This window comes from Trifolium pratense, linkage group LG6 (assembly GCF_020283565.1).
Source record: "Trifolium pratense cultivar HEN17-A07 linkage group LG6, ARS_RC_1.1, whole genome shotgun sequence".
NCBI lineage: Eukaryota > Viridiplantae > Streptophyta > Magnoliopsida > Fabales > Fabaceae > Trifolium > Trifolium pratense.
Window position 1 is genome coordinate 17,954,524 of NC_060064.1, and position 20,025 is coordinate 17,974,548.

The 20,025-nt window shown below is 33.7% G+C and overlaps 2 protein-coding genes and 1 long non-coding RNA gene across 3 annotated transcripts; 2 read left to right on the forward strand and 1 right to left on the reverse strand.

The window, feature by feature from the left end:
* Positions 1 to 660: 660 nt before the first annotated feature.
* LOC123893208 lies at positions 661 to 4,618 on the reverse strand. The gene is made up of 3 exons (XM_045943141.1): positions 4,391 to 4,618; positions 1,459 to 1,513; positions 661 to 1,169 (listed from the first exon to the last, which is right to left on the reverse strand). Exons 1-3 carry the CDS (start codon positions 4,559 to 4,561, stop codon positions 901 to 903), a joined length of 495 nt encoding a protein of 164 aa, XP_045799097.1. The 5' UTR covers positions 4,562 to 4,618; the 3' UTR covers positions 661 to 900.
* A 2,649-nt stretch (positions 4,619 to 7,267) lies between these two features.
* LOC123890676 lies at positions 7,268 to 8,868 on the forward strand. The gene is made up of 5 exons (XR_006802913.1): positions 7,268 to 7,626; positions 7,722 to 7,777; positions 7,867 to 7,904; positions 8,228 to 8,296; positions 8,409 to 8,868. It is a non-coding gene; the product is annotated as an uncharacterized LOC123890676 (long non-coding RNA).
* A 2,811-nt stretch (positions 8,869 to 11,679) lies between these two features.
* Positions 11,680 to 19,188, forward strand: LOC123890611 (AT-hook motif nuclear-localized protein 9-like). Its single transcript, XM_045940249.1, has 6 exons — positions 11,680 to 12,186; positions 13,179 to 13,691; positions 16,356 to 16,423; positions 17,046 to 17,177; positions 17,870 to 18,031; positions 18,656 to 19,188. The coding sequence occupies exons 2-6, from the start codon at positions 13,259 to 13,261 to the stop codon at positions 18,896 to 18,898; spliced, it is 1,038 nt and encodes a 345-aa protein (XP_045796205.1). The 5' UTR covers positions 11,680 to 12,186; positions 13,179 to 13,258; the 3' UTR covers positions 18,899 to 19,188.
* Positions 19,189 to 20,025: the final 837 nt, after the last annotated feature.

Genomic DNA, 20,025 nt, shown 5'->3' on the forward strand with positions numbered 1-20,025 from the left:
AATGGTATTGAACTGATGGTGACCTATCTTGTTGCAAGTCCCGTTGTCGCGTACCATGAATTCGCATATACTCGCGCAGCTCATGCCTGGTTTATATACTTGAAGACCCTGCTAGCCAACCACTAGAGATCTGCACGTCAAGTTGAGAGGGACGAAGATGTGGCAAGCATGTTAATCCGAGACCACGCCATCAGAACATACTTGATTTTCTTGGTTGGCACCACCACCATATTCTCCAACAAAGCCAAAAACTATGTTGACCTCAAGTACATTCTGTACATAAGGGACCTTGCGTTCAACGCATATGCCTGGGACCCCGCAACACCAATGCCACCGTTCTGAAGTGCAAGTATTTGGCATTTTGGCAGGTTATGCTACACTGCTTCAGGTAAATATGTAACCAGAGTTTGACTGCATGGGAGACTATTTTTATTAATGCAGACAGATTCACTGCCTACATTGCAAAATCCGTTCGCAGTGTAGCCAACAAACTGTATTATCTAATTTTTTGCACACACTTCTACCTTCATTCATTGTGCCTTATTGTGGGCATCAATTCCACATATTGCAGCCAAAACATCCCATGGAATAACTGGAGTTCATGGTAAAAGAGCAACATAACTTGCATAAGATACAAAACATATCCTTTTTCAGTAAATATTTAATGGAAAAAAAAAGAGCATGTGATTTTCTTTCAAGATGAAGTCCAACTGCTATTAAAAATATTACAGAGAACGTGCCTAGTCTCTTGCTGAATTTTTAAATGTTGATGAAACGAAGGACTTCATAAAAATATAGCAAGTTTATAGAAACTGATACACTGCTTTTGGCTGAATGAATAGATGTTCCAATGGGATAGTTTGCGCATGAAGTCCTTGATTGCGCCATGGCACCCAAATATTACTCGGTCTTTTTTTGCAATCGAAATTGTTCCTTCGTCCTACCGTAATAGACAGAATCCAGGGCTGAAAAGGTGATGAAATTCCAGCCAAAAGCAGATCCTCCAATAATATATGTGCCTGATGTCTGACTGTCTTCGCCCACAGATGGTCGTGCAAATGCTTTCTCTACTTGAGTTTGCTCTGGAGACTTGAAACGTTGAGGTAGCTGCTTCAGAGAAACTACATCCGCTTTCATATCATCATATACCTTCAGAACAATTTTCAGCTCTGCAATTAAAAGTTAAAATCAAAAGCATATTACAGTTCAAGGAACCGCAAAACTAAATATCATTTACAACACCTAATCTGAGTATAAGAAAGCTTAGACATGGAGATGGTGTCATCAACAGGAACATGATTCTAGTTACATGCAGTCAGCATAACACATCCAACTCCAAGTAAATTTGGTGGACAGCCAAATATAAATAGAAATAAATTTCATGCTGTTTTTCAATATGTCAGAAGTATAACAGGTATATGTCATTTGAATTATGATTTGATAACTTGGTCAACTTACGGTCTCGAATTTCATGGGATGCCTTGCAATTTTTATAGTCAGGAGTTTGGAGAACCTTCAAGATTAAACAGAAATCATTAGGCACTTGTTATAGTATTAAAAAAAAATAGTCATTCTATGTATCTAGTTGAACACATTCTTACTAGCTTCAAAGAAAACAACTTCACAGAAAACCTCTTTAAAGTTTATAACACATGACTTGGTTTGTTGGAAAGAAACTACATGCTATGTACATAGTAGTCCAGTACAACATATAGGCAATGCGTAACGGTACAACAAAGGTTGCAAGAGTTTATCATAATTAATGATGCATATGCATCTTTGTAAGAGGAGCATGCACTTTGATAGAGACCTGAGTATGAGCGACATATGAAAATGGCTATTATTGTAATAAAGAGTATGGTGAGGTTATATGATAAATAATGAGGGGGTTAAGATGCTTAGTTGACAAGTTTGTTATGCATTAGTAGTATATATATAGTGAGGTGAGGGAAGTGTGGGATTATGGAAGATTTTTTATTGGAACCTTTATGGTTAGGCAAAGAATGAGTGTTCTCTTTCTTTGAGGACCTTAGCTCCAAGGGTAGATTGGAATTCATTTCCTTCTACATTTTATCTTTCATTTCGCTATTTTCCATTGTAAAAGCTTTTGCTCCATTTTCACTCGATAAACACATTATTTCATATAATTGCATTTTCGGGTTCCAACAATGGTCCGAGCTACCGGATCCGACAGAGAGCCAGTGATGTCGACGAAGGTGGTTCCTAGATTCGACGGACCGGAAGATGGTTACTGGTGGCTGATCCAGTTAGATCGGTATTTTGAGGCCAACAGCTTTGAGAAGGAAGAAAGGTGGGATGGGTGACTGCATTTGGGTTGAGTGGGGATGCTTTTACCTGGTGGCTCTCTTGAAAGAAAGGTAAACAGGATGTCACGTGGAAAATGCAAATCTATAGAATTGTGTTTATTAACTGAAAATTGAGCAAAGCTCTTAAAATAGAAAAATGAAAAGATTAAAATAGAACAAAGCTCTTCCAATCTACCCTTGGAGCTAAACTCCTCAAAGATTGAATACTCATTCTTTGCCTAACCATAATGGTTTCAACTAAAATATTCCATAATCCCACACTTCCCTCACCTCACTATATATATACTACTAATGCATAACAAACTTGCCAACTAAGCATCTTAACCCCCTCATTATTTATTATAAAACCTCATTATACTCTTCATTACAATAATAGCCATTTTCCTTTGTCGCTCAGGTCTCTATCACACTTGCAAGTTACAACTTACAACCATAAAATCTAAGAGCCGTAAATAAAGTGAAGTCCCAAAATTGTGCTGGATTAGCAGGTCAAATGTACCTTCATTTTATTTCATTTTCTTCTATAGAAAATAAGTACTTAAAACCAGCAAGTTTTTGTAGAGAAACCATGAAAACTACCCATCTCCTTGAAAACTTCATCCTCAATCCTAACAAACTTATTTGAATTTCATAAGTTACATCAACAAATTTTTGCATGGCATGTTCACAAGGGATCTAGATCCTCTAGAGCAGCCATTTTGCACACGAAAGATCGTGATAACGGCTGCTATAGTAGCCAGTACAACCAGTGGCAGAGGTACAAAAATTTGTGTTTCACGTGTATTGATGAGTATTAATACTCTGAATTGGGTAATTAGAATTTCATTGACCAAAATTTGGAAATACCAAAATTAGCTTCTCAAATAAACAAATAAGTGGGAGTAGATAATTGGTATAGGTTTTATTAAGCACATTTTCTTCTTAATAACATTTCCAGGTCTACGATTGCATAAGTTTTTCTCTTTATTGAAATGAGAAAAAAAGGAAAGGGAACCCCTGGACTTTAAAGGCTCTTACTCTGATCGCAACCGCTACATGAAAATGCACAACACCAACATTTAGCGTCGCACCAGACTCCAATTACATTTCACTATTCCAGTATGGTACACTATAGGAAGTGCCGCAATTAATGACACAAAATATATGCCACAAAAAAACTAGAAGAAACATTTGAGGAGATTATTGGGGTTTTATGTCAACCTTAATAAAAGCGATAGGAATTGGAGTATAATTAAGGTTGATTATTCCAGCATATACAAGATCCCCCTCAAACAGAATCTGGATTTCTTTTTACATGATGTACACATTCATATCTTCTGTCACTAGATTGCTACTCAACCAATAACCCAATCATTCTTTTTCCCATAGTACTTATTTTTAGGATACATCTCACACAAAGTATGACCATGAAAGGCCTGTAGAAAATACCATTTACCCTCCTGCGAGGCTATGACACACGTATCTTCATTTCCTTAGATTGGTTCTACTTCCAAAAACACACCCTACTCAAATTCCCTCGAATTATACCAAAATATCCCAATTCCTTATCAAGCTAGTAAGAAGAAGTTTACAACCCAAGTAACAAAACTTGGTCTAGCCTAGGTCTCCCGCACCATAAAGTTAATATACATTGTCAATCCTGAAGCAGAAAAATAGAGAACACTCCAAGCAAAGTCTAGATATAAGATACTGAGATTAAAAAGTCTAAAGGTACCTTACAACTATTTTCAATTAGTATAATACATACAATTTTTATTTCCTTTTTTAAATATCAATCTTTTAGTGTACCCCCAAAGAGACTTGTCCTAACTCATTTTGTTATTGACAACCAATGAAAACCCCTAACATTGGCACATGCCAAACTTTAACACAACAATTCAGCCCTAAATTTAATATGAAAATAACATAGTTCAAATCCCTAACAAGAGTATAAATTCAACTTTTTTCAGGAACATAACAAACAAGTTAAACCCATATAAGAAAACAAGAACCACACCAAAATTCCGTGAAAAAGAAGAGATTTTGAGATGATTTAGGAAAAACGGGGGGAGTGGTATATGTACCTGGATAAAATGGGGACGAAGGTCTCGAACAAGGGCACGAATCTTGAAGTAATTGGAATTGGAATTGGAATTGGAATTAGAGTCGAGTGGTCTCTTCCTGGTTGTGGGAGTTTGAGTATGAAGAGTTTGTTGAGTTGCAGCAACAGCTACAGGTGCTTTTGGTTCTTCCATAGATGAAATGCAATGCTGTTTAGCTCTCAGAACAGTGGTTCTGGTTATATTATAAACACTTTTTACTTTTTACTCTTTTATATTATAGTGGTGTTTTCGATCAAAATACTAATGTTTCAACCAATGAAATCAGAAAATTGAAAATTATCAAATACACCCTTGAGTAAACTATGAAATACCCTTTCAAATTTTAAAATTCGCAACTACCTCATGAAATTTGAAAATAATCAAATACCGCCTGAAATTATAAAAAGTCAATCAAATTGTCCCTTGACACTACCAGTCAGAGTCCACGTCAGGGGTAATTTGATTGACGTTTTATAATTTCATGGATATTTGCCTATTTCCAAATTTAAAGGGGTATTTAACGAATTTTGAAATTTTATGGGGTATTTGACAATTTACTCTACACCCCTCCTGAATTTGAAAAATGTTTATAAAATATCATTGCTCTATTTACTCCGTCTATTATGATTATGTGGTATAACTGTATCTATTCTATACTATATATAAAGATGATACATTAGTTTTTGGGTAGACTTTTCATAATGCCAACAATACCCTTAATTTTTTTTAGTAGTAGCAAAAATCTTTTAGGCTTAAATGCAGTTTTACCCCCCTGTTTTGAAAAATGCGGAATTTTACCCCCCCTATTTTAAAATGCGGAATTTTACCCCCCCTATTTTATAATTTGTTGGATTTTGCCCCCCACCAAAATTCTGCACAAAATCTGCTTCTGAGCCTCAAATTCAAAGCTTCGCACAGAACTCAATTTAGATCAATAATTCACCAAACTGGTACCGAAACGACCGCAATCGAGTTAGTTTTCCACAGAATCAAACTCCACTAAATTTGGAGTTACATAGAGAGATTAATTACCGTTTTAGTGAAGGTATGTTCAAATTAATTATCGTATGAAACTACTACTGGTATTTTCGTCATGTCTCTCACCCTGTAGCTCACTTTTGAATACTATTTACATGTATGGAAAGCTAACAAAATTACCGTTGTTGGAATTTCAATTTCGTCGAATTTGGAGTTACGATGCGTTCGGTAGACGATGTTGAATTTGAATGTCACAAGTAGATTTTTGCAGAATTACTAATTGGACAGACCTTCATTAAAACGGTAATTAATCTCTCTCTATAACTCCACAGAATCAAACCCCACAGAATTACATAAATAAAAACGAAATAAAAACGAAATTCTGACAATAGTGGGGTTTGATTCTGTGGAAAGATAACTCGATTACGGTCGTTTCGGTATCAGTTTTGTGAATTATTGATCTAAATTGAGTTCTGTGCGAAGCTTTGAACTTGAGGCTCAGAAGCAGATTTTGTGCAGAATTTTGGTGGGGGGCAAAATCCAACAAATTATAAAATAGGGGGGGTAAATTTCCGCATTTTAAAATAGGGGGGGTAAAATTCCGCATTTTTCAAAACAGGGGGGGTAAAACTGCATTTAAGCCAATCTTTTATTAACAAATTCCCCATAATATAAGACATTTTTTTTATATAAGTTAGACACAGGCAGGCGCGGAACACGCTTGTCTGGCCCGCTAGTACTAAGTATAAAGACTGTGCAAAAGACAACAAAAAAAAAAAACGTGCATTCGGGTCATTGACTTTTTTTTCTTATACAGAGAGATAGGGGAGATCAAGGAAATAGTTGCAGCACAACAACATCAACCGTGAGTTGTTCAATAAAAGAGATAAAAAGTTATCATTATTTGAATTCACAAATGTTGTTGAATTCATGGATTTATGAATATTTTACAAGGTTATTGAGAGAGAGAAGAGAGAGAGATGAATGATGAATATGATGATAATAGGTGATGAATGATGAATAACAATAAAAAAAAAAAGTGAGAATCTCATGAATTTTGATGAGATTGTTGAATGAATGTTTTCTTTATATTTTTAACTAAGTTTTACAAAATTCATTTCATGAATGAAAAAAAGACCATTAAAATAGGAGAATGCTAGTTATCACGAAAGAAATTCACCCGAATTTCTCCCGAACTGCATTATGTCCAGCCACTTTTTTTGACTTTTCCATCTATTTAATTAATTCCCATGAATTCTGCACTATGCTTATTTTTCATTGGCCAATTTCCATTCGGGATGCTTTCGGGATACATTCCTTCGCTATGTATAGCAATGCTCATTAAAATGTGTAGATTTTCTTTATATGTTTGAAGATCTATATTTTTGTTGTTGAAGTTTATGAAAAAATTAATGGATTTAAACGAAACTTTATGAATTAAGGGACCAAAGTAAAATCTAAAAATTAGTTAAGAGATAAAAGAGTGATTAAACTTTTTATTTATATTAAATAAGATTTTTTTTGGCTTTCATATTAAATAAAATATGATATTTATTGTCAAAAGAAAATGTTATAGGAGTAGTAATAGATAGCATAGATTCTCTAAGATTTGTGAGATATTTTTGGGTGATGTAGGTAGGGGTGGACAAGACCCGTTTATCCAGCCCAATCCGCCTTGCCCGGAAAAAAAAAACTGAAACGGGTCGGGCCCAAATAGCATCACGGGTTCAGTGGCCCAATAAGTCAGTTTCATGTGACTTGAGATGGTCGGGTTCGGTCCTGGATTTGTCATCCACGGGTATCCGAACCGACCCGTGTTTATTAGTATTTTTATTTTATTTTTAATACTAATACGTATACGACGTCGTTTTTGCCATTTTGGTTCTTAACTTTGGCCAACTCCTTCAGTTATCTCACTTTGTTCCAATGTTCCAAACCCTAGTAGAGTGAACCCTTATGCGCCGCCGCCAACTCACTCCTTCTCCTCCGTTTTCACCAGTCGTGAGTCGTCATCTCATCCATCCACCTCGTCGAACTCAAAGCACCTACCCATCCATCTCCTCCATTTTCTTCGTGTTCGATTTCTTTATTGGGTTTTTCGTTTTAAGTTTTTACAACTCTTTACGATTTTGCTTTTTTTTTTTTTTTTATCATGGAATACATAAGAAGAAAGATATAAAGATCCTCATGGCTGAGGAACAAGAGGCTACGCTTGTTTGTGAAGTTGAAGGTAGACAAAGGTTAGAGTTTTAACTTGTTTGTTTCGTTTTTTGTTAAGGCTTTCAAGTCTTCTCTCTATATGACTAATACTTTGATCTGTTGTTTTTAATGTTAGATCGACATGATAAATAATAATCATCAGATCTACAAATTTCTCTTCAGATCTATATGGTATGTAACAATATTCAGATCTAATAATATGTTCCTCGTGTTGATTTATGGTTTATGTTAGTTATTGATCCATATTTCTCTTTTGTTAGGTTTGGTGAAAACAATAGATGCTTTTTTGTTTGTGAAGGTAATATTTGGTTCTTTTGTTAGAAAAATGAGAAAATGAAGAGAAAGCTAGGAAGAAGTTCTATTTAAAATAAATATTGTTGTGTAAAATATAATCTTGGTGTTGATATAATATATGCGTAATTGCTTTGTTGATGATTGTTGGTGTTGACATAGTATATGTGTAAGTGACAATAGATTTAACAGAGGAGTAAAGAATACCTCTCTAAGGGTAGTAGTAAATTAATAATGATGTTGCAAATGTTAGATCTATGTATTTGTACATATTGAGATAGGTAGCAAATTTATTAGTTATATCTTTTAACCATTGTTTCTCTTTTGCAGAAGCAACATCTCCATGTTTCTCAAGTTTTTTTCCTGGTCTTAAAAGCTCATTGTGTGACACACTTCATTGTAAGTGTATGGTCTTAACTCTATTTTAACACATAATTACTTTAGATCATAATTACTTATGTTTTTTTTTTCTTTCTAATTTCATAAACATCGATGTGTTTATTGAATGCAGGTATGCAAGAAGCTTCTTGATAAGAGGATAGAAAATTGATTTTTGTTGATCAGTATCAAATTGTAAAATTTTAAATATAACTTTGTAATAATATTTTAATTATACACTTCTATGTGATGGTGAATTATTGTGTATATTTAAATCAATCGAACTATAACTAATATTGGACAACAAAAATTGTCCAATTTGAATCTTATAGGAAAAAAATGACAGCAAAATGATACGAAATAAAAAATGATCATTTTAGAAAAATGCCAAAGTTGAATTGTTATTGGTCAAAATTGAGTTGTTACAAAAAGTCCAAAATTGGGCTGTTACAAAAAAAACTTTAAAATTGGGCCATTAAAAAAAGTCAATTAAACAAAAAAAAGAAAAAAAAATTGGGCTTCAATTGGCCCAACCCGTAAAAACCATCCGTTTTGACCCAAACCCGTTTGGCCCGTAACCGAACAAACCGAGGCCCAATAATGGTTCGGTGTGGGCCGTATTAATCCACCCGTGGATTGGGCCGGTTTGAGGTTTTGGGCCCATACCGACCCAAACCGGCCCGTTGTCCACCCCTAGATGTAGGCCAATGATATATTGAAGTTAAACACCCTATCGTGAGTGGGTTGCACTTGCAACAAAATATTGATCGGATCCTACAAAGTGCGTGGATAGAGAGATTATAAAATGAATATGTTCAAGTGACAATAATATTAGTATATGATTGGTTTCAATTTTAGAGGAGCTACCACTTATTTTAGATATGTAGAATTGATTCTATGATGTTTAAAGGGTGTTTGAATTTTCTTTGTAGAATTGATTCTATTACCTAGAACTGATTCCAATTGAAGCAATATTTTGTAGCTTTTCAATTCTCGTCAAAATCAATTCTCCACATAAACCTCAATTTTACCCTTCTCAATTCAATTCTTGTTTTATGCATATGAAAAATATTTGTTTGAGGGTGGAGAATCCACTTTATGTGTCTAATATATTCTCTGACAAAAATTAATCATCGTTAATAATATTAGAAACTTCGTGGGCTCTGCCCTCTTTTTGTAACAAAAAAAAATATATAGAAATTTCGTACCAATATTGGTATAAACAAAATAAAATAGAGATATTACAAAATTGTCTTTGACGATCCCAAAACATTAAGTATTTTTTATTTACTAGTACTACACTAATTACTTAATAATTTTATAGTTCATTGGCAAGAGATATTATTATTGTATTTATCGTTCAATTTTTTTTTCTATTAACTCTTTAATTTTTCGAAAAGATGATCTAATAATTTAAATTCGGTGGAGACGAAGGCAAAATCAGAAAAATTGAATTTGAGTTATGATAATGAATATTGGATTATAAGATAGTTTTCGATCCAAGACAAAAAAGATATTACGGTTTATAAAACATTTACTGTTATGAATAATTTGGTGGATGTCCATTAAACATTGACCCATTCCACTGGCCCATTATATTGTCCTATAAATAGGACTTGTATTGTCATGTAAACATACACTTTGATGAGAATAATACAATCTCTATTCTTTCTCTCTTCTCTTCTTCTCTCATCTATACTTATATATTATTACTATTACTTATATTTCATAACACGTTATCAGCACAAGCTTACCAACTGAGGTACGCAATTTTTATTTTTGATTATTATATGATTATGAATCGTTTGAACCTTGTATACTTATAAAGATCAAATAATAATAATAATTAAAATTAAATAAATAAATAAGCATCATTCCTTTATGTATTTAATTGATTCAATGTTGTTTATGCTTCGTGATATCCGACATTTGTATGGTGAAACATAACACTTTGATCATTAATATTACATAAAATGTTGATCAATTATTTATTTATTTATTTATTTATTTATAATATGTATCTTGGACGTTTGATATTGTTTGAGTTTCGTGACCGACAATAGTCTGGTGAAGCATCATTATGCTTCGTGACCGACACATGTATGGTGAAACATCGACACTTCAATCATCCAAAAGAACATAAACATGTTTAAGAATTCATAATCTGGGTTCTTGAAGAACCTAGAAAGTTAATACATGAATTCCCGAAGAATTCATAATCTTGGTTCCTAAAAACCTATTCTTAGTTCCTGAAAAACTTAGACATTTAATACATGAATTCCCGAAGAATTCATAACTTAGTTCCCGAAGAACTTAAAAAAATATATTTTGTTCCTGAAGAACTTACGAAATATCACCATTTATCACCATGCATCCCTAATGGATTGCACATCAAAATACAATTACTCATGGAGATCTATGAAACAAACAACAATAACAATATCATGAAGAAAAAAAAAATGACGAGGAAAGTTGAGGAGTATAGAAGATAAATCAAGAATGTGATTTGGTTGAAGTGTGTCATTCATCAGATACAAGAATCTGTGAGTTTTCTTCTAAAGGGTTCTTGCAATGATTCAACGTGAAGATAATCACACAAACTACATATTTGGAGAAGACTATATGTTAAAGAAGATAAGACATGTCTTTCTACAAAGTCAGCTTCAAGTAAAACTTTTGAGCAACTACTACAACTACATAAGATTATTTGATTTTCTTCGTCTCATATATAATTGTCTTTATGAGGGGGAGATATAAATATGTTCTGCACTCTTTTTCCCTTAACCATGGTTTTGTCCCACTGGGTTTTTCTTGGTAAGGTTTTTAATGAGGCAGTTCACACACAAAGGATGATGTACTCTTTTTCCTTCACTAGGATTTTTTCCCAATGAGTTTTCTCTAGTAAGGTTTTAACGAGGCATATCCTCGATGGACATCCAAGGGGGAGTGTTATGAATAATTTGGTGGATGTCCATTAAGCATTGACTCATTCCACTGGCACATTATATTGTCCTATAAATAGGACTTGTATTGTCATGTAAACATACACTTTGATGAGAATAATACAATCTCTATTATTTCTCTCTTATCTTCTTCTCTCCTCTATACTTATATATTATTACTATTACTTATATTTCATAACATTTACAAAGATATACTAGTATTTCACTTAACTCTTTAAAAACCTTGAAATTTATTCCGAGTGCTCTTTAAATCTAAGGTGATTTTACATTGAATCAGACACCACACACTCACTCTAGATTTCATTTTTTTTGGCAAATTTTTATTTTTTTTTGTTTAATTTCAATTTTTTTTATTGCTTCAAATATTATTATTTTTGACTAATATTGCTTCAAATATTTAAAAATATAAAATAAAATATTCTGTATTATCCAAAACAAAACAAACAAAAAGTGCTTTTTCTGTTTGCTTCTCCTTACCTAAATCCCAGAAACAAACACACAGCATCAGCATCTCCGATATCGCAACCCAAACCAGGAGAGAGAAAGTATTGCAAAATAATAAACCCTCTTTTTTTAGAGAGAGAAAGTAAGCATAGCCCTAGAATTTTATGCAACCAGATAAGCACTTTTCTGTGCAGCTCATTCACACACTAGATGGAGAGAGAGTGAGAAAAAAACCATTTTTTCGTTTACCCTTTTTCATTTTTATAATAACCCTTTTCCTCTCTCTCTCTCTCTCTCTCTCTCTCTCTCTCTCTCTCTCTCTCCATTGTTGCTTAGTAATTTGCGTTCTTTGCACTCACACTGGTTTTTTCTTACTACCACTCTTCTCCAAGTAAAGAAAAACGATATCTTTTTTTGTCTTTTTCCACAATCACTAGCTTCAATTTGTGCACAGGTGGAATTGGTGATGTGCAACTGCATAACCTTTTGTTCTTTCCTATAAATGTATGTATGATCCTTCCCTTGTCATTATTTATATTTTATCTGCATGTTGCATTTTCTCTTTCATGTATTTGGGGTGTTAAATTTTGTTCTAATTCAAAACCCAATTTACCAAAGTTTGTGACTTTATATGTCAGAAACATCATGACTGTCATTTTGAGGTCCCTTTGTTTGGAACTTCTTTCATGTATTTATGACTACTTTTCTGTTTTTGGGCTGTTGGTTTTCTTAGTGTTGGCAACTTGGCATGGAGGGTTGAGTTTTATCTGTAATGGGTATATGGTTACTTTTGAAATTGCTTTGTGTCTAAGGTTTATAATTGGTGCTGGTAAGAGTGGACCTTTCCATGTTCAACATGTAACTTTTTTTAGTTATACTATGTAGCAACAACACTACACATTAAAAGTGTGTCTGGTGTCCGACAGTGACATATGTGGTTATATTCAATCACTGACATATGTGGTTACATTCAATCACTTTCATTTATTACCGTGTTAGTGGTTGCGTCTGTGTTTGCGTCGGTGCTTCATATGTTTAGTAAGTTGCCATATAGCTTCTCCTTTTGTCTTCTGTTAAATATGTACATGTTATTATTGGATAGCGGTTCCCTTATTTGTGTGGATGCCTTGGCTTTCCATCTTTATCTCTAATTTATCTTCTACTTTATGGCTGTCTTGTCTTCTACATTTGTGGGTACCATTGAGTCTTGTGTCCTTTCATTTTCTTTCGTATGTATTGTTAATATGTTGCTATCAAGGAAAAACTTTATCAGCTAGAAGCTACCCCATTTTGATTTGAAGGATTATTAGTCTTTCTTCTCAAACTACAGTTACAAATAGTATAATTTAAGGCTTAAGCACTGTTTTGACTTGAGACTCTTTTTGGTTATTTTTTTTTTGAAAAATCACTCTTTTTGGTTATTTGTTATTGAATTTCATATATTTTATGGTATTCTAATATATGGATATTTGTCATTAAACTCTATTTGTGAACAGAGCTTGGTCATAAGTATTTATTATATTTCAATATCGGAGGTAAGAGTTGCTTGTGAAAGAAGGCATTTTGAAGTAAATGCATGGATCACGGGGACCATATGGCGTTACCCGGTTCTGCATCTTACTATATGCAGCAGAGAGGACTAGCTGGTTCTGGAGCACAACCTGAGTTACATGTTTCGCCGAGTTTTAATCAATTGTCTAATCCCAATCTACCATTTCAATCCAGCATTGGTGGTGGTAGTAACATTGGATCAACATTACCTTTAGAATCTTTACCAATTTCATCTCAAGGTGTCAATGTGAGTGGTCCTACCGGGGTACCATCTGGGGAGACTGTGAAAAGGAAGAGAGGAAGGCCGAGGAAATATGGCTCTGATAGAGTTGTGTCGTTGGCACTGAGTCCAAGTCCAGCACAATCTAGTAATCCCGGAACCGTGATGCAAGGAGGCCCGAAACGAGGGAGAGGGCGTCCACCTGGGAGTGGGAAGAAACAACAATTGGCTTCTTTTGGTAATTCTCTATTGCAATTTATTGTTTGTTAGTGTTAATACTTAATTATGATTATTGTTTGATGCATGAATGGTATGTATGGGATTTGAAGCAATTTTTCAAACTGGTCATGAGATTGGTGAAAAGAATGGTTACAGTTAACTGGTTTAACTATGAGCCTGGTTGTTACTTGTTACTGTATTTTTCTTTTTCATAAAAATAACTTATTTTGAAAAAACCAGGGTCCAATGATTTAAGGTTATGTATAAAAAAGATGTTTTTTTAGACAAATGTAAAGTAGAAGCTATTTTTTGTTTGGTTACAATTATTAAATCATTTTTTTTTGACAACTTTTTTTTTAAAAGGTATTTTTTTTTCTATTAAACCTCTGGTTCCCAGGGGAAGGGGGCCCCGGTAATCCAGAGTTCGGCCTCGAGGTAGTTATTAAGTCTTTTTTTGAAAAAAGACTATGGGTGCGTTTGATCTGCTAAAAAACAGGGGACTAGACCGGACAACTTTTGTTGTACCATGTTTGATTTAGAAACTGGTTATGGGACTGGACAAAAACAAGAATTTTTGTCCCCCACTGAACCACGGGACAACTTTTTGTCCACAGTACAACTATGGACAAAAAATAAGGATTTAGATAAATAATTTACAAATTAACTGCTGAACATCATGGAACACTTCTTTGTAAACCGCATTTACAGTTTCATTTGTATCTTCTCCTTTTTCATCGGTTGGTTGTCAATAACTTTAAGCCTTTCCTTGAAGTTACTCTTGACATTGCAACATATAGTTGTCCATGAGAGAAAATTGACTGTGGAAGATATTCGCCATGACTGGCCCTGACTCTTGTATATATATAGTAAATGGAAAGCATATTCAGCGTTTGAATTTAAATTTGAAATCGGATTTAATGACCTGTTTTAATATTTTGATGTGGGTTTTGGGCCAAATCCGGATTAATTTCATCAGGTCCATTTAGGGTTATATAATTAGGGTTACTTGGAGACATAACTTTTATATTAATAAAGATAAAGATAAAGATAACGATAAAGATCTCTAAGAAATAAACCACTTTTTTACACAACTTTAAAATCACTTTTTTCATAAGCTAAACAAACGGGCATTATTTACTTTTATTATTATAGAACATGTTAACTAATATTAGTATAACGCTGTAAGAAATTCAGAGAAAACTCAAATGAACATAAAAATGATCATAATCTTATTGGATCTAGTTCATTAGTGTTGCTATGACTACACCTAGAATGATCATAATCTAAATCTTGTAAGAAAAAAGAAACTTCAATATTAAGAACTAAATAATAATTCATACTCATTACTGAATGTCATATGTTGTGCTTTTAACTTGAAATTGAATTTTTATTAGGTTAAATTATTGTTTTAGTCTGACTTGATTTTTTTTTACAAAATTAATAAATAACAAAGACAACTGGTTCATACCGGTTCTTCGTCGGTGATTTTGGACTGGTTTGATTGATTCCTATGCTTTCAATAGCGCTCTGGGTGGCGTGATAGAGTTGGGTTGGTGCGGAAGAGTGCCTAGCCTCCCCCACACGTGGTAAGGTGGTGTAGAATAGAGTTGCAGCCACATTCGCGCATGAGAAACGCGTGTTTGGCAAAGGAGGCCCCACTACAGGAGCGCAATTTTTTAGGGTTTGAAAATCCTAAAATACCCTTAAAATGGAGTAGTTACAGGGGTATTTTTGGGGTTTATCCTCATCTCTTTTGTGGCCACAGAAGAGATACGCCTGATCTCTCTTCTCGCCTCACTCTCTTTATCTTTCACTTTACCCTCTGCTGTCGCCGAAGATGCCTCGTTTAATTGCTGGTCAAACATCACTCCAATGCCGTAAGGGTTTTTAAAAGTTTGGATTGAAGTTTTGTAAATCTATATTCAAATGTTATTGGTTCTAATTTTTTATTTTAGCTGTTTATTTATATATTTTTTATGTTGCCAACTTGACATGCTGCTATCATAATGACATGAATAAGTAGTGGAATTTAAGTTTCGTTCTATAATTGGTTCAAAAAAAAAAAAGTTTTGTTCTATAATTCTAATTCCGGTCCTTTTTATAAGAAACAATTGACTTTTTTGGTTCATTGAGTAATTTTCTTGAGTTTAAATTTTTGCTGATCTCCAAGAGAGATATGCATTTTTTAATTGCAAATGAAAGGAAATCTGATTACAATTAAATTGGATGATTATGATCTAAATGTTCATCTATATATAGCGTGATTCCTTTTCACAATTGTAGAATTATATAGACAGAAAATAGTGTTACCTGATTCATTAGTTACTGTACCAAGTTATAATAATCAAGCTATTGAAAATTATTTTATCAATATTGAAAAATTAAATGTTTCTAACCAAGTATACTGTATGTGCACGGCATGCCATACGTGTGTTGTGTGGTGTGTGTGAGTGTGTGTGTGTGTGTGTGAGAGAGAGAGAGAGAGAGAGAGAGAGAGAGAGAGAGAGAGAGTGATTGCATGTGATATAAAAAGTTGCAATGGCTCCGACATGCATATAAATTATAAAATAACAAGAATTTCATGATGACAACATATGATGATACTTATATTTATCATAACACATAAGTTTGCTAAGTTCTTTATCTGCAGTTTCTGATGTTTTTAGTGGTTGCTTATTGTCAGGTGAGTCGATGCCTGGTTCAGCTGGGGTTGGATTCACTCCACATATCGTCCATGTTGCAATTGGTGAAGTAAGTTTTTTTTTTAATTAATTTAGATTTATCTTCTGTTTTGGATTTATATGTTGTTTAAATTTGCAGGACAAATATGCGGAAAAGAGAGAAAAGATAAATATGAATTTGAATGATATTATGTTTTTGTTAAGACTTAGATGTCAGAAAGATATCATGGTGATGTGTAGATATGCATTGTTTTACAATCAGTAGCCTAATATAAGATGACCCCTAAAGCATAAGAATCCTTATATTTTTACCTATTTAAGTAAATGTTAACTTCTGAATTTCTATTGATTTGTCTGTTCTTATTATTTTACTATAAGTTTTATCTAAAGGATCTGCTGACATATATTTACAACCGAATTTTTGCATCGTGGAGCAAGGAAAGGTGGTAGGCACTATGTAGTTCGTACAACTAATTTTTTTGAATAACGATAAAAGTTAGAATTAAATACTGAACAGATTTTCATATATACTGTTTTCCTCTTAAAAGGAAAATTGACCTGATTTCCATTAATTCTTTTATGCTACTTAAAATCATAATGATTTTATTTCATGGTTTTTTGTCTCGTTTCAATTTTTTGGCATTTATATAAATATTGGAGAATTACACTTTTGAACTTTTTTTCTCCTGCAGGACATTTCAGCAAAAGTCATAGCATTGTCTCAGGTGCGCGCTAGGGCTTTATGTGTCCTTTCCGGTTTTGGCAGTGTCTCCGCTGTCACACTTGGTCAGCCTTCTAGTTCAGGTGGCACTGTCCAATATGAGGTGTGGACACTCTCTTACTATTATTGTGTTAATTTAATTTGGATACACTTACAGGTTCAAATGAAATTGCTGTTGATGGCATATGTAATTGTGTTAATTAGAGTTAATATGATTGATTGATTAATAAATGCAGTTGTTGGAAGAATGCCTTAATATTTTTATTCACGTTAAGACTTGTATTAGTATTGCAATTTAAGAATATTTTGTGGCTACTTTTCAAATTGTTCTCTATGCGAGCCTTTGAACATGTGTCGCAGCTCTTCTACAATGCCATGCTAACCGAAACTTAGTTGTATAGTTTAAACATGGAATTTGTTGCAAAATAATTCATGAATACATTCCTAATCCTGATTATGTGTGTCCACACGTGTATAATAACATATATGACTGGTATAAATAAATTTTGATGGTTCTACACTTCTACTAAAACAAAGTAAATTTATGCCATTGAATCTTTTGATTTTTTGAGTCACCGTGCTTTTCTGATTGGTGTGTTTACTATCTTAGCTTTAAGCACATATTTTGAATAGGAAATTTCTATTAATGTAGACCTTTGTAGTCATAATCACAGATTCTACATTTACCTTCTCGAGTTTGTATTGCTTTTATTGCTGCTTTCTCTACATCCACTCTCTCATTATAAGGTTGTTTATATATTTATTTAATTGTCGGCTTGGTTTTGACTTTGTTAGGGACATTTTGAAATCCTGAGCTTGTCAGGTTCTTTGTTGCCAACTGAGAATGGCAGCATACGGGACCGAGCTGGTGGGATAAGTGTTATGCTTTCTAGTCCTGAAGGCCGCGTATTTGGTGGAAGAGTTGCTGGGCAGCTAATTGCTTCAGCTCCTACCAAGGTAACATTTCTTGTTTCTTGCTGTGTTTTGTCTCTTTAAAATTTGTTCACGTTGGAATCAGTCCTTTGCAATATTCATTTTACTTTTTATGGAGTCAGCAGTGGTGTGACTAAAATCAAATGTTCTATATATTACAAGGCTCAATTCAAACATAAAAAAATATTTCAGGGACTAAAAGAAACAAGAAAGACCAAAAGCAAAAATAAAGTATATTTGCATGGTTTAAAACAATTGTTTTGTTTACTGATACTAAAAGTAAAATGTGGCATATCTGTAGGGACCAAAAATATATTTAAACCTATTTTGTATTATACTTTTGGAACATATATCTAATGAGTTTAAATTTGACACACTATTAGTGTTCAATGTGGTACTTAAGCCATGAGGCTCTCCCATCTATTGGACTAGTGTTTTGGGTCGGGCTCTCCTCATGTGCTTAAGTCCTAACAGTGACTATAGAAGTAGTTATGATTCAAGTCAAACAATTTTAATGATCGAGTTTTCTTTGTTGCTGAGGAAAATGATATGCGTGTATGATTGATTGCCAGTCTAAATGAACTTTACACAATTAAAATCATATATAATTTTCCAGCTACTTACTAAACATAGAAGTCATGACTGTAGGTGGTGGTTGGGACCTTTCTATGGGGTAGATTAAATGGAAGGAACAAGAAAAAGGAAAGTTCAGAAGATGCTGAAGGTGCTGTGGAATCAGTTCATCAAGGAGCTCATAATCCGGGTGCACTGAATAGCATTTCACCAAACCAAAATCTGACCCCAACCTCATCTTTAAGTCCTTGGTCAGCAGCATCGCGTCCGATGGATATGCGTAATTCTCACGGTGACATTGATTTAATGCGTGGTTGATGTGTACTGTGTATATATTTCAGAATCATGGTCACTCATCTCTAATTTTGTTTTAGTAGAGCGATGACAGAATGGAAAGTACAAAGAGTAGAGTAGAGGAAGCTGACTTTTGCAATTGATAAATCTCACTTAGCTATCATCCTCCCACCCATGATTTAATTTGAAGGTTTCATGCTCCTCCTTATTGGTAATGATACTTTTTATGCCCTTTTTGAAAAAATTAACTTGGGCTAGATGTTTTATGTGATTTTGAAACAATATTTATGACAAATAATTTTGTGGTTTTTTTTAATTGAATGGCTGAGAATGCATTAGTGAAGTAGTTTATATTTGCAATAGAGGAATGCTACGGTACGGACACACGCTCTAGCACTCTCTTTTGGACACCTCACTTGCTCAACTATTGGTCCACGTCGCCATTTTAAAAAATAGGCCAAAACTTATGCACGGTTCCTTAAGTGCAGTTTTTGCTGTTCCCCAATCAAAAACAACACCTATATAAGTATTCTACATTATCTGCTCTTATTCATAACTGCATTTTTTGTCTCTCTTGATTCGTGCATTCCTTCCTATTTTTTATCTTCCTCTACGGTTTCGTGCATTTCTTTCACTCCTTCTCTGTTAGCTACCAGTAAATCACGGTCCAATAACAAAATGATGAAAAGAAACATAAAAAAAAAATAAAAGAATGAATGAATATTTCAACTAGTTATCTTAACAAAAACTATATACATATTAGTACAAGTTTTGGATAACTTCAGTAAATGAAATCAATGTTATATACATATTAATATTAGTACAAGTTTTGGATAACTTCATTAAATGAAATCAATGTTGCATAACTGAGGTGCTCTCGACACCTTTTGTCCATGACTTTGGCCTCGAGAGCAAACTAGGCTCCAGGGTTTGAGGCCAGAGTCATGGACAACCAACAATTTGTCATTCAAAAAAAAAAAAAAAACCCGTCGTACTCCTTGATTTGGAATTGAACTGGACCTTTTAACATCCAATTGATGACGATGTCACTCTATGAATGTTGTTCGGTGGAGAGGCTTCAGAATTGGAGAGGCTTCCTTTAGAAATCTATTTAATAACCGGGTTTTGGGAATGATTTAAGAACAACATTG